The 27,695-nt window shown below is 47.0% G+C and overlaps 3 protein-coding genes across 6 annotated transcripts in view; 1 reads left to right on the top strand and 2 right to left on the bottom strand.

Moving 5' to 3' along the window:
• Positions 1-526: 526 nt before the first annotated feature.
• EMC6 (ER membrane protein complex subunit 6) lies at positions 527-6,257 on the bottom strand. 2 transcript variants are annotated; one of them, XM_088131302.1, is made up of 3 exons: positions 5,759-6,257; positions 4,718-4,843; positions 527-2,402 (listed from the first exon to the last, which is right to left on the bottom strand). In XM_088131302.1, the coding sequence occupies exon 3, from the start codon at positions 2,352-2,354 to the stop codon at positions 2,022-2,024; it is 333 nt and encodes a 110-aa protein (XP_087987428.1). In that variant the 5' UTR covers positions 2,355-2,402; positions 4,718-4,843; positions 5,759-6,257; the 3' UTR covers positions 527-2,021. The 2 variants fall into 2 exon arrangements, with proteins under 2 accessions (XP_087987428.1, XP_007443081.1); XM_007443019.4 differs by having other exon boundaries at positions 4,786-4,843.
• On the top strand, positions 6,241-15,040 carry TAX1BP3 (Tax1 binding protein 3). Its single transcript, XM_088131301.1, has 4 exons — positions 6,241-6,393; positions 11,405-11,524; positions 12,672-12,749; positions 13,686-15,040. Exons 1-4 carry the CDS (start codon positions 6,355-6,357, stop codon positions 13,833-13,835), a joined length of 387 nt encoding a protein of 128 aa, XP_087987427.1. The 5' UTR covers positions 6,241-6,354; the 3' UTR covers positions 13,836-15,040.
• A 3,051-nt stretch (positions 15,041-18,091) lies between these two features.
• The window catches only part of CTNS (cystinosin, lysosomal cystine transporter), a 13,867-nt gene continuing 4,263 nt past the window's right edge, over positions 18,092-27,695 (bottom strand). For 2 of the 3 annotated variants that reach the window (XM_088131298.1, XM_088131299.1), the window contains exons 5-11: positions 27,347-27,450; positions 26,849-26,980; positions 25,065-25,164; positions 24,858-24,977; positions 22,416-22,586; positions 20,388-20,505; positions 18,092-18,847 (exon numbers count right to left, since the gene is read on the bottom strand). In XM_088131298.1, coding sequence (XP_087987424.1) covers positions 18,717-18,847; positions 20,388-20,505; positions 22,416-22,586; positions 24,858-24,977; positions 25,065-25,164; positions 26,849-26,980; positions 27,347-27,450 — 876 coding nt within the window. In that variant the 3' untranslated portion in view covers positions 18,092-18,716. The remainder of the gene's footprint in view (positions 18,848-20,387; positions 20,506-22,415; positions 22,587-24,857; positions 24,978-25,064; positions 25,165-26,848; positions 26,981-27,346; positions 27,451-27,695) is intronic. The other variant, XM_088131300.1, reaches the window with a different exon arrangement.

The raw sequence follows: 27,695 nt of genomic DNA, 5'->3' as shown, positions 1-27,695 counted from the left end.
TGCCCGAAAGACAGACTTTGATTTTTTAAAGATCACAGACGCTACCTCCGTTTGTCTCCAGAGTGGACTTTGTAAAACCGAGCACAAAAAAGCACTTGCTGTGTATTTAGGACAGCTGGACTACAGTATGTTGTCTTTGCCAATGTGAAGGACTGCTGTGATTCAAGACAAATGGCTTGGACGCAACTGACACTGATGCAACTTGAACACAGAACTATTGTGAAATAAAAGTGTCTGAAACGTTGTGGTTGTTTCTGTGTCACATTGCCGTCCCCTAAAAAGGAGCTTGATCTGTTGAAAGATCAGTTTAACAGCCTATTTGTCACCATGGCCAGCCAGAATCCTCCATTAAGCCTGGTGCAAGAATGCAACATCTTCGTCTGTTGTTTACCTGATTCTTCTGGACAAATAATCCTTAAGTCTGTTTCATGTCACTGTGGTGACTAGCAGCCATTCATTGAACTCGGGCTGCAAAGATTCATCTGCTCCTCTTTTAAGGGTAAAAAATCTGGAATCTGGTAGCACCTTTTCCAACTAACATTTTTAATTAAAAAGCGTAAGTTTTTGTTTAGGCCTTTTAATAAAATTCGTTAGGAAAAAAGCAAACAGACCAAAAAACCAAATAAAAACAAAAAAACCCCAACCCACTTCTCCATCCTGCTTTAGGTGCCCAGGAAAAACAGCTTTGCACTACACATTTTCCCCGCATGAGAGTCTGAACTCCGTGCATTTCCCACTGCCTTGGTACCTTCATCCAGAAATCCCCGCATGGAGGAGAAAGCTGCATACAGAGAAATAGATGGGGGTTAATTTAGAAGCCCTCCTCCCCAAATTTCAAAAAAAGAACAAAAAGAAACATTGTGACACATCAAGCATGACTGAGATGTAACTATAGCCAGAGGACTGCTGAGAAGCGAAAAAATCTGGAATGACTTTTTTTAGTTGAGACAGAACATGTAAATAGGGGAAGAGGGACTCATGGGACAAGTAAGAACACTTAACCAAGTTTGAGCTCTTCTGTGAGGGGGAAAAATGTAGGATGATAGTAAAGAACAACACACCTAAGAGCTGGTTTGTCTTTCTGGCCTCAGTTACAGGATATCTGTTACTGATCTAACCTAGCACCTTGTTTCCAACAGAAGACAGCATTTGAGGGGCTCACAAAGTCAATAAAGCAACTCTCTCACCCCCCAACGCCCAGTTTCAAGTCCAAGAAGAGGACCAGATGTTATAGTCTGCTTCCTGGGGCTTACCAAGACAGAGCAGCTGGAAGGGCAATTCAGCTCCTGCTTGAGTTCAGAGGAGAGACACTCAGAGCCATAACTTCAGAGCTATCATGGCATGAAGGTTAAAAGGGCAGGCCGTGAGCCGCCGTCTTTCAGAGCTCTTATTTCATTCCTGAATTTGCTAAGGCTGCAATCCTACATGTACTACCTTGAGCAGGGATGAGAAATCTGGGTCTCCACGGGCGTTAGGGTTAGGGTTCCCTTGGACTCACTGCAAATGTTTACTTGGAAATAAGTAACTTCAGGCCAAGCAGCCCTCCCCACCTTAAGCCTGTCTGCAACGAGGACGCGAATACTGTTTTTTCCTTCTGAAGTCTTTCAATGGGAGTGCATATGAAACTGTTCAAGCACTGAACATTTACCGAGAATCTTTCAAAATAGTACTTCTTGTTACATGGCAATCGAGGCCTCCAAAGGCCAGCTAAGGACATTGGAACAGAATTCTAGCCGCCTTGGGAAAGGCAGCAATCGCATAAAGATGAGGCCGAGGGATAAAACAGGAAGAAGGGAACGTCCTCTGGAGGGTGGGCTATTTACATGTCATTTTAAAGGCTCTTGGGGTTTCACATTCTGTTTAATTAGCAGGATTCTACAGGCTCGCTTTCTGACATAAGTTAGGGAGCGTGTGAGCAGCGCAAGCAGTGGGCCAGCATCCCCAGTTCTATGGCATCGGGGAGGAGGTGCCCGTGTGGGCCACCCTCCTCAGAACCGTTCTGGCTGGAGGTTCTCTTCCTCCTAGTAAACGTGCACCATGCCATAGAGGAAAGTCCAGAAGAGGATGTATGTGAATAACCCCCCAATCAGTCCCCCAGTAAAGAGAGGCCTTCGGGATTTAAAGTACTTGTTCCACCGCCGTCCAGCTTTTAACACCAAAAGCACCGAGAGTAAGATGGAGGCCAGGAAGTAGAAGATGAAGCCGTGCAGGCCGTTCAGGCCAAGAATGCCAGCGGTCGCTCCTGAGAGGGCAGAGACTGACGTCCTGCAATAATCCAGGATGGCCGCGTTCCCACGGACGGCTGCTTCGCTGATGAACTGGGGGCCTTCCCGTTTGGCCACCACTGCGGCCATGGCTCCAACCGTGGCTGGTGGGGCAGCTGTCCTTCAGCCCTGCGCTTTCTGGGAAGAGAACCAGGAATCATTCACTGATGCAGGTTTGCTTCTAGGAAACCCAAGAGACCGTCCTTCCACAGAGCCAGATAACAAATGAGAAACAGATTTATGCTAAACACAGCCCAGCAGCGATTAGCAAGCATCTTAAAAGAACTCACCCATAAAAGTAACACGTGCAGTTGTTTCTGAAGTAGAAGAGGCCCTCTTGTGTTTTTAAAGAAATGACAATTATAAATAAAACGGGGGGGGGGAGAAGTACGAAGTATGCAAGCTGCTTCAAGCTCAGTGAAAGACAAATTATAAATACAATCAACAAGCAGATTTAAATCTTGATTTCTTTCTTATCAAGAGACAAACATCTTTATAGGTTTCTAAGTCCCCTATTGTGGGGGAGATGGGCGGCAGAGAAATCCAATAAAATGAATGAATGAATGAATGAATGAATGAATGAATGAATGAATGAATCTGGATTTTTTTTTAATAGCATTGAACAGCTTGCAAAGTTCTGTCTCATGGCATCCTGAATAATTGTTTGGTGCCAGGTTTCTATCTGAAAGCCATTTTTAGAACTTCATGGCTGAACTATTCTTTACAGCTTAGAGTTGTTACAGGTAGTCTTCCCTTAATGACTGTTCATTTAATGACCGTTCAAAGTTACAACGGCGTGAAAAAGTGACTTATGACCAGTACTTGAAGTAATGACTATCACAATGCTCCTGCAGTCAATGATTGTGATCTGGGTGCTTAGCAACCAGATTGTATTTATGATGGTTGCAGAATCCCAGGGTCACATGATTGCCATTTTCAACCTTTCCAGCCAACTTCTGGCAAGCAAAATCAACAGGGAACTGCATGATTCACTTAATGACCACACAATACACTTAATGAGCACTTGATTCACTTAATGACTGCAGTGATTCACTTCGCGACTGCTGCAAAAAAGGTCGTAAAATCAGGTCCAGTCATGTGATGATTTACTTAATGTCCATATCACTTAGTGACCTAAATTCTGGTCCCCATTGTGGTCATTAAGTGAGGACTACCTGTATGTCTATTCTCTCTATTATACCTACCAAATCCTTTTCCTCTTAAAAAAAAAAAACTGCTATAGGAAACCAGGGCCTATTCACATATCTATGAACAGATTAGGCTGTGGACCAAGAAAAGAAAGTAGTTCTGTGAGGTAATGCTGAGAATTGTTCCCTCCTCTTCAAAGCAATATTCTACATGCAAACATTACAGAAACTCAATATCCTTTCCCCATACCACAGTGAAAATGCTACACGTTTTGTACAATTAAGTAACTCTGACACCTATACAAAGGAAACCATCCTGACATTGGGCAGTTAGTGAAAACATCATACAGTGGTACCTCGGGTCACGAACGCTTCTGTTCACAAACAATTCGGTTCACGAACAGCACCGTTCGCAAAATTTTGCTTCCATTTGCGAACTCCGCATTGGGTGACGAACAGGACCTGCGGCCATTTTCCCTGCTATGACACATGGTCGTGGCTTCCTGTAGGGAGGGGGACTCTCCCTCCAAACAATAACTGCCTCCCCACCCACCTTCCTGTCCTCCATGCCAGAAGTCGCCTCAAGCAAGGTTAGCGTTCTCTCTCTTCATACTGTATTGTACTGTACTTTGTTTCATATTTTTGTGGTTTAAAAAAAAAATACATACGGTTCAGAACGGATTAACCATATTTACATTGAACCTTATTGGGAAATTTGATTCGGGTCACGACCAATTCAGGTCGCGACCAGTCGTGGAACAAATTAAATTTGTGACCCGAGCTACCACTGTACTTCCAGCTGAAAAGTTATAGCTGCAATTGAAAAGCCACTGGTTCAATCTATGTCAGCTTCAGCTCCTGATATTAGGGTTCTGTTTGCTTCCTTAACAGCTCAATACCATGGCAGAAAAGATTGGTAGAGGCTGAAGCCACGTAAGGTGTCAGAGTGGGACTTTATGTCAACCTTTCACTACTGCAGAGAAGAGATGAAGCGACGTCTTCCACTTCCCTTAAGTCACCCATGTGGTGCAATATAATGGGGCATAACATCCAGTGAACCTGCAAACTTCTGCCTCCTTGCAATTCATGCAGTTGTCCTCTATTTTGACTTAGCTGCAAGACAGCCTCAAGATCTTCTAAGCCAGGGTTCTTCCACCTCAGCAACTTTAAGAGGGAATTCTGGGAGTTGAAGTCCACCCCTCTTAAAGTTGCTGAGGTGGAGGAACCCTGTTCTAAGCGACCATTACTTCCATTAACAAACGAAATGAAGACTGATAAATCCATAGATAACAAGGGGATGCTGACCAATTTATTAGGGCCTCTGGTTCCACAATGAGGAAGCTGTTCAGTCTTTGGGAGGCCACAAGACTCACCTTCAGGCTGGAACAGGGGGATGTGAAGGGGCGGCGCCTCCAACTTTACAGCAGCAACCTAGAAAAATGAAATGGTTTTTCAGATTAGCCATGCCCACTGAATAACCGGAGAATGCTGGGCGAACTGAATTCTCAAAAGCGGAGTCACTTTCAGCTGAGCAAATCCAAGGCTGCAGAGGCGATGGACAGACTGAAAACCAGTCGCAAAGCCGCGAGGGAGAAAAATGTCAAGAGGAGGAGAGGAACCCATGGAGAGGCAAGAAGGTCCCGGCTTGGGGCAGGGGAAGCTGGGCCTGACACACCGGAAAGACCCGATGGGGGGAAGGGCGCCTCCCCGACTGATTCCAGCAGCACTGTGGGCAGGCAGAAGTTCAACAGGGCTGCTTCACGTCAACTTAATGCCCGCTCTCAGGCCTTTCTTATAAAGCACCAGGAAACACGAAGGCTGCATTAAATATAATAAATTAATAAATAATAATAAATAATAATAAATATAATAAATAAAATACATTTCTTTATCCAGTATTTAAATAAAAGTATGGCACCATCACCTCAGTGTGACTGAGGGGCTGCACGTCAAACTATAAGTCACACTGTGACCAGCTGTGAGCTGAGGGCATATAATGGCCCAATATCTGATTTTTTTTATATAAATGATGCTGCGCTTCAATGGTTAGATGGCCCAGACGTTGGTATTTGAATTTAGATCTTTTTAATATTCATATTTTAAGGTGCTTTTAACTTAGGCTAAATGTTAGTATTTAGTATAAGTCCACGTATGAGATGCCATACGCTAAATATATAAATAAATATCCGGCTTTTAGCCCCCTGAAATGACGTCAGACCCGTGAGAAACTTCTCCGTAATGACGGCAACGGCCGCCACTCTTTTAAAAAAAAAAGACATTGAAAATCCAGGCAAGTTAGGCGACTATAAAGCTCCTCCTCCGCGTTAAACCAGGAATTCGTCTTACCTTTTTGTGTATTTTCTCCTGCCAGCTCCCGGCCAAGCAGCTCCCTCTCCCCCGGCCTTACCGGAAATAGGCAGCGGCCACCATCTTGAAACAGAAAGGATTCTGGGCGTGACGGCATCCCACGCTTGTGACGTAGCCGCCAGACCTTCCTCTTCGCATGTCTTCCATAGAGTCTCGCACCCTCCTAGACCACTTCCGCCCTCCGGGCAATCTTCCCTTTATTTTCAGCGAGGCTGTAGAGATGAGAGGCCTAGAGCGCCTAGCCACCGACCTGAGCGAGCCCGCCTCCCTCCGCACGCCGGATTTCCTTCCTTTGAAGTACTGACACGTCCTGAACGAAAGGGCTTAGCCCCGCCCACTCGGCACCCCCCTCAGCGGCGTCTGAAGGAGGACGCCAGGAGCTAAATGCTACGAAGGGGGCGTGGCGCCGGGGCCAGGGGAAGGCACGCGAGGGGGCGGGGTCTGACAGGGCGGGGGGCGGGGCCGCGAGGGCGGGGACCCGCCGCCCGCTCCCTCGGCTTTTGTTCCGCCTGAGGCGACGCGAGCGGAGCAGCGGCGGCGGCGGCGACGGAGACTCCCGGGTCCCGGTCGGCGCCATGTCCTACATACCGGGCCAGCCCGTCACGGCCGTGGTGGTGAGCCAGCCAGCCAGCCAGCCAACGAGCGAGCGCCCTTTCCCGCCCGGCCCCCGGAGCCCCGCGAGGGCGAGGCCCCCTCGCGGAAGGGCGACCCCGACCGCCCTGGAGCCCCCGTCGGGATACGAGGCCCATCCTCCGCGGCAGCCCTTCCTTCCCGGCGCGGCTGCGGGGACGATGGGCGTCGGAGTCCAAGCCCCTGCGGGGCGGGGCGGGCGAGACCCGGGCTGCGGAGAGGGGCGGCGCCCCTTCGGCCCCTTCCCAAGGCCCGCGGGCCAGCTCGGCCTCCGGGCGGGGTCCCGGGGCGCCTGGCGGGCCCCAGTCCTTGCGTTCGCCGTCGGGGCGGCTTCGGGGGCCCCCAGCCCGAGGAGGTGGGCCGGGGCTGGAAGGGGGAGCCCAGCCGGGATGGGGACCCCGCAGCCCGCGCGGATTGCCGGCGGGGCATCCTCCTCCCTCGAGGCGGCCGCAGCTTCCGCCCCTTCTCAGGGCCCCGCCGGCTGAGGAGGGGCGCTGGCCAGCCTGCCCCTCCGCGGACCGGAGCGGGTCCCTCGCCTCCCCGCGTCGTCGCTTCTCCCACCGAGCCCCTTAGCCTGTGCCCGCCCTCGAGACCCGGCGCCGCCTTTGCTCCTGCGCCCCCCACGCGACGCGCTCGGCCCCAGCGTCTTCTGCAGCTCCGGGTCCCCGGAACGGCGGGTGGGAAGGCACCCTCCGCCCCGGGCCGAAAAAGCAACTCAGCCGCCCCTACTCGAAAGCCCCCCATTTCTGCAGTCTGGCCGTCCCAGGGCTGCAGAGGTCGAGGGCTGCAGTTTGCTTCTGGCCAGTGTCCGCACTCGCTTCTTCTGTCCTCCTCTGTTCTGAAGTCTCTGGGGGGAAGCGGCGCTTTCTCCTCGCAAGTACGTGCAGGGGGAGTCCAAAAAGTCGAGGTGGTGGCCGCACAGTCACAGTCTGCCCCTTCTTTACATGCAGTTGCTTGCATGCTCATTTTTTTTTTTTTATTTTACACCACCACCACCACCACCCTGTTTCTTCGCAGGGAAAGAACATTGGCTCTTTCTTACATTAAGATTGTTCTGGTCTTTGGTGCCTCTCTTTGAGTTTTGCGTTTCACCTTGCAGATTCACTACATGTTTCTTCCCTTGGCCAGTGTTCCTGAAGTGGGAAGAGATTTCCATGTCTGCTCCTAAGTCCTACTTAGCATGACTACCCTTATGTTTTGTAGAGGGGTTGGTGGTATTCCTTCCTTGGCTTTGGCGGGGTAGGGGTGCGGCAGCTGTCCCCTCTTTTCCCTCTGAAATCTGCCTCCGTCCATATCTCCTCCTTTGCCTGCTTGATTTTGTTTTTAAATCCTGAGTTTTAATCTTGAGTTTGCCTGCCCCACAATCCAGTCATTAGCCTTATTCTATTCATCTCATGTGAATTAGATCACTTTGAACTCAACTCCCCTTTTAACCCCCTCTGGGGACGTCTGGTTTGCTTCATGTAGTAGCTCTGAGGAATGAAAATGCTTTTGCAATCATGGGACTGAGGGAGTTTATCATGTGTGAGTTATGTCTAGCGCAGGCAGAGTTGCTGGGGTTGCTTTTCTGCATGCAGCATATTAACATTTTTTTTTCCGTTCTGAAGGAGTGAATCATGCTCTGGGTTAGCTCACAGGTCTAATGTTGCTCCTTACTCCGAGTCCTTGTGCATGAATAGGCACTGATTTCTTACCACTGTGATTAAAACAAACAAAGATTATTTGGCAGGTGTACTTGAGAGAATAGGCATAAAAAATCCAGGCAGTAAAAACCAGCTTGGCTGCAAAGTTCAGGGAACAGCTGTTTGGGAGAGACTCAGCCCAAATTGGTTTCTTTGGTAGATGAGTGGTCATATACATTTGTTTAATAAATAAATACTTAGAATGCAAGGAGAGAACTCCTTTGCAGATTGCCCAAGACCATAAAAATCAGGGTTCATGAAAAAGTTTAAAAAACCCATCACCTCCAGGGAAGAAGGGAAGTGAAAGTTTTAAATTATCTGGTTAAAGATTTCCTTATGTGTCCCTTATCTTGCCACAAAAGTAGGGGAAACAGAAAGAAGGATCTTGACCCCACCACAAAGTGGAATCACTAGAGAGGAGTATTAAGGGCCTCACAGCCATGTTTTTCAGACTTGGCCACCTTAAGATGTGTGGACTTCGACTCGCAGAATTCCCCAGCCAGCATTCAATTCTGGGAGCTGAAGTCCACGCGTCTTAAAGTGGCCAAGTTTGAAAAACACCGCATTACAGGCAAGGGGAAGAGCTGGTTCACAGAGATCTAAACTTCTCCTTTGCTCGATTTAACCTTTTGCAGCTTCCCAATGTTTGATAATGGTTGCTATAGATAGAAAGGGATTATCTTATCCCACAGGGTGAACCACTGCAGTCCTAGACAGACCTTTGCTGCACAGATTTCTTTAGAACTGTGTTTTTCCCACAACATTCGATTGCATCTTAAGCCTTGTACCTTGGAACAAGGAGCTTTAGGGTTTTTTACATCCCCAGCTTCAGAGTTTCTTCATTCTTTAAGGCAGATTCCTCTACTCAAAGGCACACGTTGTATGGACTTCAACTCCACAAGCATTCTTATGGGTTCCAACACATCCAACTTTTTTCTTTCTTAAAAAAAGAAAGCGAATCTTTTCCAAAATGGCAGGAAAATTAGCATCCTGGAAGCTGTCATTTGCCAGGCCTTCTGGCAGCCATCTGCCTGCAGAACCCCGCAGGATTCCTCATCCTTTCAGATGCTTCCAATTTGCGAGGCAGCAGTCCACGCTGGCGAGAAGCTTGTTCTCCTCCTTGTCTCCTTTTATCTCTTTTTTATTTCCAGTGAGCTCATAATTCACTTGAGCCTTGGGTGGAAAATAAATACAAATGGCTCCTTGTTTACAAGAACCAAGGCCCCTGCTTCTTCTCACTAGAGACTGGGCCTCCATGACCTGGGGGAAAATGATCTTCTAAAGAGAAGACAGAAAAAAGGACATGCTTCAAAAAAAACCAACCAGTCCTGATCACTGGGATACCATACGCTGCCCACAGTCTTCGTAGCAGCCTGTTGCCTGACCCAGATGAACTTGGGACAAAGCATCTCTGTTAAGAGTAGCAGTTGGTCTGCCCCACTGTCCTGTAGAAGGCTCATCTGCTTGCAGCTGGATGCTTCTCCTCACTCCCACATCCTTTTGGAAGTCTGAGCTCAAGCGGAGCTGGTGGGAGCTGGACTTAGAGGCTCATAGAGTTGAGGGAGTTCATGTTGTCCAACTATCATATCTTCCCTTAGTCTTCTCTTCTGCAGACTTAAGTATACCCAGATCCTTCAACCTCCTCCCAGGCTTGGTTTCCAGACTCTTCACCGTTTCGGGAGGCCTCCTCTGAAATTGCTCCAATTTGTCATTCTCCTTTTTGAACTGTGGTACCCAGAACTGGACCCAGGGCTCTAAATGGGGACTGCCCAGTTACTTCTCATGAACTTCATAGTTCTGTTAATAAGTCCCCAGAGAGCAAGCTTAATGGTTCAAGTCTGCTTGTGGCATACAAGTCCCTAAAATGTGGGACCAGAATACCTGATAGCCTTCCACAGCTATCAGATAAAGTTCTGCTCACGCTGTAGCTTGCACTCTAGCCCCTTGAAGATCTTGGCAAGGCCTTCTCCTCTTCTTTGGTCCTACCGTCTGTCAGGCAGCCTTTCAGGACCCACCTCTTTCCACAGGCCTTCATTTGGGAACGTCATGGAAGATTTTTACAACATCTGACATTTCTCATAGTACGATTATATCATGTACCTCTTTGGAACGAGTATGTTTCATAGCAACTGCTTCCCGTTCTTTGAAATTACTACAAAGATTTTTAATTTAAAAAAAAAAAACTTCTGCTCTTTACACCACTTTCAAATGTTGACTCAGAAAGAGTTTTAAAATACGTTAAATATTTCTTGAGAACAGAGGGAGCAGCTTTCAAGAGCAGCTATTCCATGAGGCAAAGTCATGGTTGGTTGCCAAACTGACAAGGATTCACAAAACGGTTTTACTACCAGCCACCTGCAAATTCCTTTCTTATCACTGAAAAGACTCCCCTATTTTCAAAATGGCTGTACAAAGGAAATGAGAAAGACTCCACCAATTGTCCTTTGGGGATATATCAGCTGTCTGTCTGGAATTCCATTGCCAGAATTCTTGTAGCCTCGTCCTTCATAAAGGGTTTCCATGAGAACTGTGATTGGAAAATGGATTTGCTCTGGTTTTTAGGCAGGAGCCATGAGTCTGATGGGTGGATCAGGACAAGCTTGATTATATCTAGACCAGTGGTTCTCAACCCCTGGGGGCCCTAAGGTATTTCAAAGGGGCCACAGGTGAAAAACATATAATGGGTGGCCACGGCATGTGCCGAGGGGGGCACAGAAAAGCAAAGTCTATTATAGTACAAATGCTGTCTTTATTCTAAAACATATATTCTATTTACAAGCCAAGTGTGTAAGTGGCAATCTTTTTCACCAGTAATGGGATCTGGACAGAGGGCCCACAGGGGAAAAACAAGGTTGGAAGGTCAGAACAAACACAAGCGAAGAAAGGTTGAGAAACACTGGCCTAGGCTATCCCCAAATGAGCTTCCAGATGTTGGGATTACAATTCCAGCTGGAATACTGGGAGCTGTGGTCTCAGAGGTGACCAGCTTGGGTCAAGTTGTACAATTCTGTTGATCACTTCCTTGGTTGCTGAATCAGGCAGGATGTTACCGTTGGTGTAATTCAGTGTTTCTCAACCTCAGTAACTTTTAAGACGTGTGGACTTCAACTTCCAGAATTCCTCAGCCAGCATGCTGGCTGGGGAATTCTGGGAGTTGAAGTCCACACGTCTTAAAAGTTGCTGAGGTTGAGAAACACTGAATTATATGCTTGTGCCAGAAAGTTTATAGCACCCAAGATGATCTTGGTTGTGTTTTGAGCTGGGATGGGGCCAGACATGAGCGCTCAAGTTGGACTCTCCTTTCTCTTCTTAGCAAAGGGTTGAAATCCACAAACTCCGCCAAGGCGAGAACCTCATTCTGGGCTTCAGCATCGGAGGTGGCATCGACCAGGACCCTGCTCAGAATCCCTTCTCAGAGGACAAGACTGACAAGGTTTGCACAGAGGGGGCTTCAGTCTTCTGGAAAGAGATTCAGGCCTATTGATGGGTTTCTTAGATTTATATTCCAGCTTTCATTTAGGAGATCCAGGTGGTGTGCATAATATCTCCCCACAACAACAGCCCTGTGAAGTACGTTGGCGTGAGAGGGAGGGACTGCCCCAGGTTTCCCCAAGGAGCTTCTGTGGCTCAAGGAAGAACAGAACCTGGATCTCCCCACTCTCAGTCTAGCAACAACCTGAGTTAGTGTAGAAAGACAGGGAGGCGGCCTTGAAGCAAATGCTCAGAATCTGCTATGTCAACAAAGAAGACAGACTGATTCCCTAAGTCCTGGGAAGGGAGATAGTACTGAAAAGAGGCTGACTCCTGGGGGGTAGAAGAGGGAGGGGAGGGGAGGGGAAGCCCAGTCAGATTTGCAAGATTCTGTTATTACAGCCAATCTCAATAAAAGTAGTTTTTCGCCTTCCCATGGAGTTGATTTCCTAGTCCAGTCTAACCTCGTGGGGCTGGCAGTTGGGCTGTTTCTTTAAAAGGAGCAACAGTATTGTAACAACTGAATTCATTTTTGGCAAATTATTTCTAATATATGGATAGTGTTTGGGAGATTATATTTGCATGTTTGTAAGCCGCCGAGTCAAGAGGCAGAAGCGACATAACGGCATTTGTAATAAATAATTTTTTAACAATCCCACCCAGCTCATCCCTGATCTTCCCAGTGCCTTTATTCCTTCCCCCCCACAACCATCTATGCCCCAAACGACCTTGTATCTGCAACCAAACCGTTCTTTCATTCCATCTGCAGACCCAAACACCCAAAATGTGTTTTTGTTCAGGTGCAGACCACCAGAACCAGCTGTTCTGAGTGCAAAGAGTTTGGAGGTTGAGGTCCTTTCCAGCTGTAGGATTCCAGGATAAAGTCAGTGGGAGTTGGGTGGCATCAAAACCGAATAAATAGAATGAATAAGTGAGCTTTGGACGAAGCAGGCAGAAGCTGGCTAAAACAAAACCACCCACATCCCCCTCCTGTTTACATGGCTAACAACAGCTGGAGCAAGAGGACAACAGACTCTAAGTGAGTGACTCGGGCTTCACGAGAGCTCATCCGGGCAGATGACCCACCCCCTCCTGTTCTTTCTCCCCAGGGCATTTACGTCACTCGAGTGACAGAAGGCGGACCTGCAGAAATGGCTGGGCTTCAGGTTGGAGACAAAATCATGCAGGTAAACTCCCACGCTGTTTAAGGAGCAGCTGGACGGTTCGCCTTGCAGTCCCCGCCCTCTGTGCCTTTCGAGCCAAGCTGATGGAGATTTATTATTATTCCAAAGTAAGCTGTATAAAGTTCAAAGATCAGGAGAAGTCTGATATCACCTTTTCGAACTAACACATTTTATTAAAAGGCATTGACTTTTGTGTGCAGCAGCTCACTTCACCAGATGCAGTGAAGGGGCTAGGCTGATGCAGGATTTAAATTACATTTTGTTATTATATTTTGTTCATCTTATTGTCCTTTTGGAAGAAGTGTTCCTAATAGTTTTGCAAAAATCAGGAGGAGCCTGGTAGCTCCTTTTCTGACTCACACATTTTATTAAATATATCTGCTTTCATGAGCTGCAGTGTGGTGGCTAGACTAATGTTGGATTTAAATTATATTTTGTTATTACGTTTTGTTCACCTTACTGTCCTTTGGGAAGGAGGGTTCCTGATAGTCTTGCAAAAAATCAAAAATCAGAAAGGATCTGGTAGCCCCTTTTCCAACTAACACATTTTATTTGAAGGCATCAACTTTTGTGAGCTACTTAAAGTTTTTTTTAGAAAAGGCACCACCAGACTTCTCCTGATTTTCAGCTACTATAGACCAAACCAGTGTTTCTCAACCTTGGCCACTTTAAGATGTGTGGACTTCAACTCCCAGAATCCCCCAGCCAGAATGTTGAGTTGAAGTCCACACATCTTAAAGTGGCCAAAGTTGAGAAACACTGGACTAAACTAACATGACTCTTCTCCTACAATGTTCATAAAGCCCAGAGATACTTATTCCCCCCGATTTATCTATTAGGACTCCATGTCTTTTCCCACTTATGTGAAAGAAAATCCAGTGTTCTTAATGGATGTTGACGCTTACCATCCTTCTGTAAAATCACTCCAAACTGTTGCAGGTTAACGGATGGGATATGACCATGGTGACTCACGACCAAGCCCGCAAGAGGCTGACGAAGCGGAATGAGGAGGTGGTCCGGCTCCTGGTGACAAGACACTCTCTGCAGAAGGCTGTGCAGCAGTCAATGATGTCCCAGCCGTGCCACTGAGTTGGGGCCAATGATGGTCTTCAGAACAGGGTGGAGAGATGTTGAACGTGGACCGCAGATCTATCCTCTGGCGATCTGATGCAGAGAAGCTTTCAGCAAAGGACACCCCCACCCCACCACACCTATGCAAAGATGGCTCTGTCCCCACCGAATTCATGGAGGGCACCTCTAGGTGCAGTTTGATGCCCATCCGGATCAAAGACCTTGGGCATCAAACTGCAACTAGGGGATACAGAAACGTATGGGTAAGAGCCAGCTTCTGATCCACTGTGACCACCTTTTGCCTAAGAGCTTGTGGAGAGAGACCGGGCTCAGCTTTTGTCCCAGAGATGCTCCGGTGGATTCAGTTCTTAAATTCCTTTTTCATAAGAAAGCCACATCGAGTTTGCTAAAAAAGATGGCCCCGTAATTAACTGTTTCAGTCTTGTTACCCAGACCAAAGTTTTTATTGCTGGTATCTGGAACCCTGCACCAGGCTGTGTTCAGAGGTACCCAACCGTTGCCTTTCCGAGGGTTCCACAGAGGAAGACCAAGAAGCCATGACCGATGGGCATTTGAAATTGGCTCCCTTCTCCAGCAGCGTATAGCAAGCGAAGGTGAATGTAGCTTTGGTGGCCTTAAGTCTTCATTTGCCTGGGACTCTGCTCAGCCAGAATTCCTGTTAACCATAATCTGTCTGGAGGGAGAGAGGCCGATGTTAGGGACTTCTATTACACCAATAAGCGGTCTTAGACGTTCTCGAGTCACGTTCTGCCTGACGGCCACGGTTTTTGACTCTTGAGTTTGTGTCCTGACTTTCCAAAGTTAGCTTCTAATCACGACTTTTGTGCCAATTTCTCCAAATTCTTCCTGAAGATCTTTTATACGTCTTGTAAATAATACCCCCCTCCCAACCTTTGTATCACTAACTTATTTCAGTATATTACTGCTCTTTTACTTGTGCACTGATTTGGCTTCAGTGCCCTTAAATCTCAGCCTGTCGTGATGAAAGAAGGTTGCATTCAAACAGTTCTACCCGTTTCTCATGACTGTGGCTTGTCCTTCTGTCGCAGAAATTGCTGTGGGACAGTATCTTTTGACAAGATTGAAACTTCCAAAGCCTTGTGTTTTTGTAGTACCCAATCACATCAGATTAGTTGGGAGGTAAAGATACCAACTGCTGCTGCATATCATTTTACACAAAATAAACTTAGCTGGCCTTTGGATCTCAAGTGTCTGTTCCTTTTTTTATTTTAAACTAGAAGCCAGGAGCCGCTAGAAAAGTTAAGATTCAAGAGAGATGTCTTATTCTGTTATAGGCCAAGAATTGTCAACCTTTTTCAGGCTGCAGACCTTTTTTTAAACTTTAACTTAAAAAAAAAAAAAAATGCCCGGAAGCCCCTATCAAGAAGCAAAGTTCTAGTGATGGAAAATGGGCTGCATTCTTGTGAATTTTTTCCCCTCCTGCCTTTAGTCTCTCCAGACAGTTTGAAAAACCCTCATCTGGGCAACCAATACATTTGCAGTAGAGCTCAGGTTATTTTCTGTGTAGAGATGCCATATGACTACTTGACAGAACTGGATCCTCTATCGTTAAAGGTTCTTGAACCAGTCTGCTGTGGCTTTTTCCCCACTTGGAAAAAAGTTCCAAAAAACTTTGGAAAAGGTTCCAAAAAATTCCCTAATCCAGGGTTTCTCAACCTTGGCCGCTTTCAGATGGGTGGACAACGCTGGCTGGGGAATTCTGGGAGTTGAAGTCCACCCATCTGAAAGCAGCCAAGGTTGAGAAACACTGCACTAACCTATTCAGGAGAAGGTACATCTGCTATTCAAATCCAAGTGAAGTTTCCTTAGGAAGTTTACAGCTTTCAGGAGGCTGAATTTAGGAGCAAAGGAAGTGGTCCAGGAGGGGAACCACTCTTGTAGTCTTTCCAGCTGAATGTGACGTGGGCTGTGTCTGCACAGCTGGACAACCCATTTGAATGCTGAGCAGGCTGTAAGACCCAGCAGCTCTCCGAGAGGTTTCACGGAGGGGTTTCCAGAATCTACCCGCAAATACTCGACTTTGAGCTGAGGGTTCTGCAAACTGGGCACCCAGTCGAGCAGGGACCCACCGTGGCACTCTCAGCAATCCACACAGGAAGTGGTTTCCTTTGTCACTCTTGCAAGTGTGAAAAGCTCCCTTAAAGCGTCCTTTCCCCAGGAATACAGTTAACTGCTAGCACATATCGGATAAAAGCAACGTAGTCCTTGCCGCAGTAAGAGAAATGAGCAGGAAGACCAGCTTGGTCGGTTGGTTACGTGCTGTCAAGTTGTTGTCAACTCTTAGCAGCCACCTAGATAGATTTTTCTCCAGGATTTGCCCCCAACGTGGTCCTTCAGGTCTTCCAATGGTATGGAGACCAACTTAGCAGCAGAAGAAAAAGAAGTTGATATCCCCATGAGATCAAACACCTTCATTTTTGGTCTGTGGACCCACAGTGGGTAAATAACACCAAATCCCATCTGAAACCCTAGTCAGTCATGCCCTAGTCACCACCTGCTTGGACTACTGTGATGTGCTCTACATCCGGCTGCCCTTGAAGAGTATCCAGAAGCTTCAGCTGGTGCAGAATGCAGCAGATCAGGCTTGTGTGTCTCTAGTAGAACACGTTACAGCTCTGCTTCGAGAGCTGCATTGGTTACTGGTCTGTTTCTGGGTCCAATTCAAGGTGCCAGTTTTGACCTTTAAAGCCCTACCTGGCATGGGACCGGGTTATCTGAGGGACCATGTCTCCCTGATTACATCTGCCTGTCCCACCATATCCTGGAGAGAGGGCATGCTGAGGGTCCTGTTGGCTAGGGAGCTTCATTTGGCAGGTCTAGGTGGTGGGCCTTCTCTGCTGTGGCCCCCACTTTATGGAACATCCTTCCCCCAAAGTGAGGCTGGCCTCATTCCTTTTAACTTTCTGGAGGTCCCTCAAGACCTGGTTGTGTCAGCAGGCCTGGGGACCCCAGGGGACTGGCGAAATATTGAGGTGGCTCCCATGTAATTAACACCTGCTCTTCGCCTGATCTTTTTTATTCTGTTTTGTGCTTTTAATAATTTTTAAGTTTTTAATAATATTAATTTGTATATTTTGTTTTTAACTTTGTTGTACGCCGCCCAGAGTCACTTGACTGTGAGATGGGCAGCTATATAAATATGACAAATCAACCAACCAACCAACCCTGGAGACCCTTGGCAAGGGAGGCGCCTTCTATCCTTGCAGGACCAGGCATAGAATAACACACCCCACCCCTCCTTTACCTGGGGCTGCAGCCAGGTGGGTATTTGGTATGATCCGGGAAGAAAGATATGTAGTTTAATTGGCTTGAGATTCTAGCAAGAGGCAGACTGTTTTCTCCCCTTTTCACTTTATTTTTTGGTACAGAAGGTTCCACCCTAAACTGAAGGCCTTTCAAGTTGAAAGATCTTGAGTAGCATTTCACGCTAGAGAACGTTTGCTGGAAAATATTTAGTATTTGCGGAAAGCTGTATTTGTCTATAGCAGTGTTTCTCAACACTCTGCACTTCAGCTCCCAGAATTCCCCAGCCAGCATGCTGGCTAGGCAATTCTGGAAGTTGCAGTCCACATCTCTTAAAATGGCCAAGGTTGAGAAACACTGGTCTATAGTGGCAAAATATCAGGAGTCTGGTAGCACCTTTTCCAACAAACACATTAAGATGCAGCAGCATTCATGAGCCGTAGCTCATGGAAGCTTACGTCCTTGGATAAAAATTACGTCTTTGGATAAAAAATTGTGAGTTGGAAAAGACTCCTCTTGATTTTATCCCAAAGGAAGTCAACTAAGGCTTTATCCCAGCAACTCTGGGATTTATCCTGTACAAGCTCTTCCCCACAGCCTGTTAGGGCCCATCTGTCCTAGGATGGGCTTAGTGTCCCGGCTGACTTCCTGGAATGGGAAGAAAAAGAGTCCCCCCCCACCCCCACCCAGGCTGGGCTGCAATTGAGCCCAGATGGCTTTTCCATGTTCCCTCCTTCCTGATTAAATTGCAACACCTTACTTCCAAAAGCAGTCCCCCTCAGCTCAATTGACACGGGGAGCTGACTCCCAGCTTTTCAGTCCCCAGTGAGGTAAACGGGGTCTTACTGAAATCCAACAACAGGACTGGCAAGGTTGCAGGGACCTACAATCTTGCTCGTGCCCTGAGCCCTTCCAGCCTCTGGCACCCACAACAGGAACGCCTCTTCCTTCGAAAGGAGCCTTCATCAAGCAACCACAGTGCATCAACAACCTGTTACAGCAGCTTTAATAATACCGACCCCTGCATTCAGCAGTTTCACACAAAGGTTCTTACAGGAGCTTCTTCAGTACGTTTAGCTTATTCCTTGGTGCCAACGTAAAGCTTTTAGTGTTAGTCTGACATCCTCCATGCATTTCTCCCCTTGCTGCAAGAGGAAAGGTGACACCTGTGGCCCTGAAGTCACACGATCTGTCCTTCAGGTTTAACGGATTTATAGCAGAGCAGATCCTTCAATGATAACCATTTTTCCATTGCTTGTAACCAACCTTCTCCTAAAACAGGTTCTTGCCAGCAAAGCTGCATTAGATGTACGGGTCCCATCACAGCTCCGTTCTTTAGTGGTAAGAAATTGGAGGGCAAAGCACGAGCACCTTTTCTTCCTTTACGGAGGCTGATCTCTCCAGAAGCTTTTGAGAACTTCACATCTAAGAAGTTCAGGAGAGGATGACTTTGGCAAGGCTGCACTGCCGGATTGGAAGACGTTAAGGCACACGAGGGCAAAGGAGGTTTGGTGCAATTAAGGTGGAGCAGAAACCAGAGTTGCAGCAGTTCTGCCAGTCGTAGGTTCTCTGGAGTCAGCCTTCCCAATGCAACTGGCACATCTGGACAGGCGTCTACTCAAACTGCTCATATTCTCGAGGGCGATACAAGCAGTAATGTTGGATCATAAAGACAATATCAAAGAAGATAGAGAAGAGGCCAAGACCGAACTTGGTGGGGTCTCCAAATATCAGCTTCCATGCATCTGAAGAAGAAAAAGATGGGGTTTACAAGAACCTGTAGGGTTGACCAACAGCAGCTTACCAAGACTTGGAAAAGCATAAATCATTTTTTCCCATTTATAAATCACAATGCCATGAAAGTTGATTGACATTTTGCGGAACAGCCTGTACAGATTTCCGCTGCTTCCCTGAGGAATTTGCAAGCAAGATTAATCCACCACCACCTTTCCCCCACCAAAGGTACATGGTGGTTTAAGAACCAATAATCCAGCAATTCAACCTTCAAAGCAACGCAGGCAGAGAAAACTCTGCCTCAAACTGCAGCCTCACCCAACCTCATTCCCTCTACGTTATTGGCGGGGGCAGCAGGTCAAGCTGTCTTCAGAGAATGCCCTCAAAAAGATTCTCAGCGAAGTACAGAATTCATTGCTACGCCATACAGTGATACAGGTCTGATCTACACATGCAGAGTGTGGTGAGTGGTTAAAAGTAGATCGACTTATTTGGGACCGTAGACAGAAAATGCCCTAAACGGTTGCCCACTAGATAACTCAAATCCAGCCCATTCCGAAGCACGACTTGCTTTGCCAGTCTGGAAATACTGAATCACCGGCCCACGTCTTACTCTACTGTAATCTCTGTAAAGATACAGGCGTGGAGCTTTTAACACCTCTCATGAGGCCAATGCCCTGGACATCCAGTTGAATTTTATGTAAAATGACTTCTGGGAGATAAGGGCTCTAAAATAACACAAGCTGTTGGAAAGTCTTTGACAGAACCTGCGCGTTAGTAACAGCCATTCAGTTTGGAGCTATGGTATGTCCTTGGCTGGACTGTGAATAGTGCATAAAGCTGTAGAGCAGTGTTTCTCAACCTTGGCAACTCTAAGATGGGTGGACTGGGGGATTCTGGGAATTCTGGGAGTTGAAGTCCACCCATCTTAGAGTTGCCAAGGTTGAGAAACACTGCTGTAGAACATGATGGTTTAATCCCCGTTTATTATATAGTATTTTTTCTTTTATTTACCCTTGTCCCTATCTTATTTTATTGTCCAATAGAAGAGGATCTCTGTAGCTCAGGGTTGAACTGTGGAGCCCTTAGTGCTCTCTGAGCTGGGTTGCTTGCTTGCAGATTGCTGGAACCCCTATAAAGAATGCCCCTATAACTGCTGCACCCTGTTCTGAAGACCATCGCTCGCCCCAACTCAGAGGCATGGCTGGGACATCATTGATTGCTGCTTTATTAGACTCCTTGCAGTTGCCCTCTGCACTCGCAGGAATAAAGATCACTGGGCACTCTACTATCCCAGGGAATGAATTTGCTGGTGCAGCCTCCAAGTGCGCTGCTGTGGCAGGCCTTAAGGGACTGTTCGTTGTTTGGTTGGCGCCTCCCCGACATTTCAACAGCTCCTGGAGTTACCAGCAGGCAACCAGCCCACAGGAACGAGTGGGATGGACAAGAAATCGGTGTTTATGTACAGAAGATGGGCTATGGGTAGCCCGATGGGCACCCAGAAGCCCCTCCAAGTATTTTACCTTGTCTGACCCAGCGGGACACCCTTACCGTTGTTGTAGGACTGCAGAAACATCTGCATGAGACTGAAGGCACCTCCAGTGAAGTCAAGCAGGACGTTCCCGATGCTCCAACCCTCAGTACTCTTCCGGCGGAAATTCATGTAAGCCTAAGACCAGACAGGTGTGATGGAATGGAATTATGAAGGCCAGGCTCAGGGAGATAAGCATTTTCTTAGCTCGCCGGAGGAGCGTGGGAGCAACAAGAGGATGAGACTGGCACCTCCCTGAGGAATTCACACTGTTGTGGCTGGCTGGCTTGGGAGCTGGGGTTTCAGTCTGGGAAGATTCTTGCTAGAGGTTGTAGCTAATAAACATAGCTGAAGTGAATCTGCATGGTCTCTTGGAGTTCCTTGGGCTAGGCCTGACAACAGGGATGCCGGGCAATTGGAAAAGAGCATCTCTCCCACAACCAAGACCTCAAACAAGTTAACATTTGGTCCTCCCCAATGTCGCACGTGCTCTTTGCGCAATGGGTCCACAAAGAAAAGAGCCGCTGGATTGGCCCCGAACAATCACCTAAGAGAGACTAACTCACCCCAGGTGACGAGGCAAATGCAGCTTACAAGCCGAGCTAGCCACTTAAGAAAGCAGGTGAGAAATTGGGAAAATGGTATTATTCCAGATTTTAAGGAATGGCGGTTGGAAATGGGCGATCTATCTGTTTTGAAAAGGCAATATTGTCTACTAATCAAAGGATGCAGCGATAGGTGTTACTATGGCAGAGATGTTGTGATTTTTCCTAATAATATTTTGTATTGATTATATTATAGTAGTGTATTTATTAGTAAACCAGTGATTATTAATAAGTATTTTCCCCGTTTCTTAGTTTGTTTGCGATTCTTTGTTTCTATTGTTTTTTCTTTTCATTTGGTTTCTATTATTTAAGTTTAGATTGTTTTGTTAATTGTGTGTGTGTGTGTGTGTAAAAAATATAAATTAAAAGAAAAAAGAAAAAAGCAGGTTAGGCCCTGTAACACTAAGAGAAACGCAAATCTCCTTGGAATCGCAGTGGGTGGCCTGTGAAAATGGGGTGGCAATGGGGAGAGGGCTTCTCGGAAGCACCCGCAGCATCGCCTTGGCAGACGGGGCTTTTAGTCGGACTCCTGATTCTTTCACGAGTCTCACCCTCCCTTATGGACTTCCAATATTTCAGCAGCCCAAACTGGGCCAGAGAAAGAGAGAGAGAGAGAAAAAAATGAATGGGACATGCAGCTCAATGAGCCTTCAACAAATGTGCGGGTGCCCTGGAATACGGACCGTCTGTGGGCGACTCTGGCAAGGGAGAAAGTGGAAAGGGGAGGTGGCCATAGCCAGCTCTCTGTGTTAAGAGATGGGAAGGAGTCAAGCCTCCTTCGAATCAAGCTTGGCTCCTGGTCACATCATCTGTGGTGCCTTCTTGGTACCATATGAGAATGCTTTGCCATCGGTATGATTTTTCATCTTCCTAGCCTAATTTACCCCCTTTGGATCTCCTGGTGGTCTTCCATCCCAGCACTGTTTGAATCCACCCACTTAGGATTGTTGAACACAGCCCAGGTTGGACGAGTGCCACCGGACCCTGAAACTGGGTGGTTCTCCAAGAGGAGGCACCTTGATGGCTGTCAGAAGTAACACAGCATTAAAAAAGCTTTGCAACACGATGCCTTTGTGGTCCACGATCCAAGGCTCACTTCAGCGGATGTAAAAGCGCTACAGCCTTTGAAAATGCAGCTGCTTTTGTACAGCTGTCAGCAATGTGATTTCCCCCACCCCCCAGAAACGGTTCCTCTTTCAACCGGGTTTTCGGTGATGCCCCGTTTTATCACTTTTCTTCTTAGCTGCTGCTAAGAGTCAAATACCAATTAATTTTCAGAGCAATCCCAGGGGCTGCCAAGTGCTCTGAGTGATTTAAGGTTCACATGCGTGCGTGCGTGTGTGGGGGTGCATTTGTCTCCCTCGGGCGAGAAAAAAGTGTGGGTCCCGGGGTCCTTGGGGGAAGAGAGTCGAGCAACCCAGAACCCATTCCTACTTCACGCACCTGGGGAAAGTATTTGATGAGCGTGATTCCCAGCTTGATGTAGGAGAAATAAAACAAGAATTGGAGCCACGTGATTTCTCCGGCGATGGTCACACTCAAAGTGGCAAAGACAAACACCCACGCAGCGACCAGAAACCCGATGGCGACTATAGAAACCTTCTGGTTCCCTTTCTGCAGGGGAAGCAAAGAGACAAAGTTTTCCAGTGAGAATCTGGCACCCGAAATCACTAAGCTGGAGAGAAAAGAGTTCCCTGGGGGCTTGAATGGAAGGAATTCAGGGGTGAACTCGGGTGGCAAAGGAATTTGCCATTGGGGGGCCTGTAGGCAGAGGAATGTTTTCAGTCTGCAAACATTCCTGCTGAATTTGGATAACATCTTGCATAATCCAAAATCCTCAGTTTCCTTCTAAAAATCTCTAAGCAGTATATTTATTTATTAATCAAATTTATATCCCACTGCAATCACAGGGACTCTCAGTGGCTCACAGAAATATGCATGCATAAGAACATAATACAGTTAAAAACCCCAAAGGCTACAATTTTCCCTAGCAATTGGCTGACTGCCTCTGAAAATGAAGGTTTCGTCACAACCGGTGACGCTCCCTTGCTCATCAAGCTACTCTTGGTTTAATGCCATCTAATCAATAACAAGAAATGAAAAATAAAACCTGGGTGCAGCAAATCACACAAACTGATTGCAGAAAAGAGTTGGGAAGATATTACATGAGACTGGTCTAGTGGTTAAGGCTCCAGGCTAGAAAGCAGGAGACGGTGAGTTCTGGCCCGCCTTAGGCATGAAAGCCGGCTGGGGGACTTTGGGCCTCTCTCTCAGCCCACGACGTCAGGCTCGGGTGACAAGCCGGCCGGTCAATTCCTGTCGAAACCAATGGATCAACATTGGGTTGATCTGGAAAAAAAAAAGCAGACCCTGCACCTCTGGGAAAATGCTAGGAAGAAAAAAAAGTATGTAAAATGTATGCATTCAGAGTGAATTAGAATGATCAGAGAAACAAAATCAGAGATCAAGTCACTGAACACAACAGAGCAGAAACTGAATGGGATTTTTACGTTCAGATTGACAGACACCCAGAACATAACCAGAAGATTTGACTGTCATTGAAAAGGACCATGGTTGGTTTATTGATGTAGCCATTCCAAGAGACTGTAATGTTGAAGACAAGGACTTGGAGAAGATTACAAAACACTGAGATTTGCAAAGAGAGATTGCAAAAATCTGGAAGATCTTGATGGTAGTACCAATTATTAGGGCATCGGGTGCAGCACCACAAGGACTTAAACAGAATTTGGACTGCTTCAGTTTGGAACAACTTACAACAGCCCAGCTGCAAACAGCAGCACCATTAGGCTCTTTGTGCATCATTAGGCACGACCTTCACAATTCCCAAAACCTCATGTCGCGCTTGAATCACAGAGAAGGAAACCAGCCAGTCTTGGCTCTGACTCATGATTAGTGAAACTGAATAAATAAAACGACTGGGTACTACTAATTTTTTTTGTCGGGCTTTGAAGGAGGAGAGGTGTGTTAATCTACGGTAGCCAAAAATCAAGAGTCTGGTAGCACCTTTACCTCACTAAGATGATGCCTTTGAATAAAACATTAGTCGGAAAAGGTGCTCCCAGACTCCTCCTGATTTTTGCAAAAGCATTAGGCACCGTTGTTCCGAAAGGACAAAAACGCGAACAACATATAACAATAAAATCTAAATCCTACTTCAGTCTACCCACTTCACTGAAGGGAGCTGAAGTTCCCCAAAGCTGATACCTTTGAATAAAACGTGTTAGTCAGAAACGTTGCTACCAACTCCTCCTGATTTTAAGTCCTGAGGGCATCACTGGCTTTGTGGCAGCGATTCCCTAAACCCATTCTGTCCTGCATGAAGGAAAACCTTCAGTTTCTCTTCCCACTCAGCATCATTGGGAAGTCCCCACATTCTATTATGAGAAAGAAAAAAAAAATCCTACAGCTTCCTAAACATCATGTTCTCTTTGGGGTCTATCTCCAATGCTTGATCTTTAACACCGATCAGGAAAAATGGGCCCAATTCACAGACTCACAACATTGTTGGCTAACTCTTCCTCACTCTGCATTACGTTGGTTGACCTGGTTTGATCGTGAGGACTCAGCTGGCTGTCAGGCTATTTATCCCAAGCCCTTCACTGTCAAAGTCCCATTTCCTTAGGGACAGAAATGAAAGGAGGTGAGAGCGACCGTCTCTTTCACAAACATTTGGATAGGCTTCCCTTCTCCCTCATCCACACAGGGAGGGGAGAGATGCTTGTACTTCTTGCAGAGTCTTTATAAAACCAGGCTGCCCAGCCTTGCTGTGGAGGGTGCCACAAAACTAAAGGCCCTGATTATCAGTTTACAGTCTCAAAATCTAGCAATGATTTTAGCAACGTCTTAGAACCCAACTGGGGCTACCTCGTAGATTAAGCACTGGAAGATGATGAATAAAGTGAGGGCAACCGCATGGAGGCTGAAAAACACATCGTTGCTGTCTACGGGGTTCACACCTTCGGGATACCTGCGCAGGAACTGCTCCTGTGTAGGAAGACAAAGCAGTTAGGTCAAAACTGGTGGCTTAAGGTGGGAGATGACGCCCAGCAAGGGAAGACGGGACCTGGGTACCTTCACGGGGATGATCCAAAAGAGTCCGATGTTGAAGACGCTGTAGGCAATGAAGCCGGTGAGGTTCAAAGCAATGTAATCGAAACTGAGTCCCACAACACTGGCGAAGGAACCGGTAAGTGTTAGGATGAACAATTGGGGGAGCAACCTGGCTAGATTTCAGGAACTTTACAACTGCACTGAACTCAGAATCTTGCGATCTCAGTTGTCAGTTAACTAGAAAAATCCAGTTTCTAGACCAGTGTTTTCCCAACTTGGCAACTTGAAGAGGTGTGGACTTCAACTCCCAGAATTCTGGCTGGGGAATTCTGGGAGTTGAGATCCACACCTCTTCAAGTTGCCAAGTTGGGAAAACATTGGTCTAGACCTTTGTGATCATAAAGAAAAAATGAAAATTTGTAGGAATTATTTCTGGGTGATGCAGTTGAAGGATGACACTTAAACTGGACCACATCCAGGTGAGTGAGTGTAGTGAGAAGAGGGAATGGCCTTGAGTGATAGGAGGAAGAGCCGCTACCAAGACAACAGTCAGATAAAAGAGGGCTGAGTCCGGGGCAGGAATGTAACCCAAGTAAGCATCTCAGATTTGACTCTCCCCAGTTCTCACGAAGACAAAGCGGGGGGAGCACATTCAAACTTGCAAAATTCTGTTACTATATCTTTATAATAAAATTAGTATTAGATTGCATGTCTTTGGTTTCCTAGTCTGGTCTACTGTGAAGGACTGATAGTGAGGAGTCTGGAAATCAAGTCGTGGGAAGAACAGTTGACAGAACTGGTGAATCAAAACCTAGAGATCATGGAGGGAAGACGTGAGAGTCATCTTTAGCCTTCTCAAGGGATGTCAAGCAGAAGATGGGCTGTGTTGCTCTCTGCTCCTTCAGAGCAAAAGGGCTGCTCCAGAGGACAGGATCAGACCCGAAGGGCCCATTAGGGGAAACCTTTTACTATAGAAGAACATATTATATTGAGAGGGGTCAGGTTGGCTGCTGAATCAGCTGATCAGCCACCTCTCAGGATGTTACAGAGCTACATAATGCAGCCCTGGAGGGCAGATTCCTAAAACTCTGCAGTCACAAAGCTTATGCTCATGTGGTTCAGATCACAATGAATCAACAAAACACGTTTCTCTACGTTTTATTCCAGTCAGAGGCAAAGGGTTCTTCAGCTGCTTCTACAAAATTTGCTCTGTGGAACAGAGACATTTTATATTAATGACCTGAGAGCAGACAACAACCCCAAAGGGACAGTGTTTCTCTTTGCCATCTGACTGAGTCTGATAAAGCTTTTCTTGATATGTTGTTAGTGCCTGCACAGAGCTGGGCATTGGGTAAGATGACTTCCAAAATCCCGTTCAGCTCTTATGATTTAAAGGGTTTGGTGAGGAAACCGAAACACAGCAGAACTTGGGAAGGATAAGGGGAGACGTCCTAGCAGAAGACTTGCCGTCCAGCAGCTCTGTGGGCCTCTTTAAGTAGCTGCCAAGGAAACACAGGGAACTGCTGAATGCCTGGGACAGAAGACTTTAATCTAGCCATGACCTCTCTCCAGTGATGCCTGGGAGAAAAAATATTTCTACCTGGGGAAACAAAGGAGCAACACATTTCAATAGAAGGGAAACAGGAGCTGCCCAATTTTTACTCGGCTTCAGTGCAACTTCTGGGAGGAACCAAAGTGCTGATCTGGAGGGCCTTGCCAGCCGCTGCTGGGCCTCTCAATGCCATCTTACGGGCTAACGCTGGCAACTTCAAGAGGATGGCAGCTGAGGATCGCTGGGTCTTTACCTTTTGCGTCTCCAGTTCTCAAACACCTGAGGATAGAAGGAAACCGACCAGGCCAGGAAATAGATCCACCCAATCACCTGGTCCACAATCCTCACGGCCTTGCTGTGGATGACAAAGAACTGGATTCTGGGCCTGCAAAAGAAAGATTGTGCCTCAGAGGGTCCTCTCCAAGAAGATCCAGGCTCCTGGACCTCAGGACTGCAGCTTAGAGGGGGTGGGGAGGAGACCTCAGAAGGCAGGCGAAACACCAAGGAGCCGGAAGTGGTCCCTGGCAATGGAAGAGCTCGTGTCCACTTAAAAGAGTATACCCACTCCTATGAAGCTGGGCTTCTTCTGGACTCCACCACTGGCATCCACAGGTGCAAAGCAGCCTCAGTCTGAGGTGGCCAGTCAGGAAGGTTTTTGTTAGAGTGGGGAAATTTGAAGAATGGCCAGTGAGTGAAATTACGCCTCGATTAATGGAATTGCCAGCTGAACTGGGTCAGCGCTGACACTTACCCCGTTTTGCGGGAGGTGTTCGTCTGCAGATATACCGTCACCTGCCCGACATTTTTAGCTCTCACAGGGAAATGTGCCTCCCTTTGGCCTGCAGTTATTATTACCTGTCAGGTATGGAGACATAAAATATATGAACTGCCTACAAGACTCAAGGGGTGGCCTTATGGCTAGATGAATGTCAGTCCATCCTTTTCTGCTGATCCTGATGGACACTGACGCCACATTGTCTTAGGGCAGTGTTTTTCAAACTTGGTCACTCTAAGATGTGTGGGCTTCGACTCCCAGAATTCCTCAGCCAGCATGCTGGCTGGGGAATTCTGGGAGTCAAAGTCCACACATCTTAAAGTGG

The sequence above is a fragment of the Python bivittatus genome, unplaced genomic scaffold, assembly GCF_059951505.1.
Source record: "Python bivittatus isolate LINGU-HERP-01145 unplaced genomic scaffold, Pbiv_v1 ctg000940_np1212, whole genome shotgun sequence".
NCBI lineage: Eukaryota > Metazoa > Chordata > Lepidosauria > Squamata > Pythonidae > Python > Python bivittatus.
Note: the sequence above shows the minus strand (reverse complement) of the source record. Positions and strands in the feature narration are given on the sequence as shown.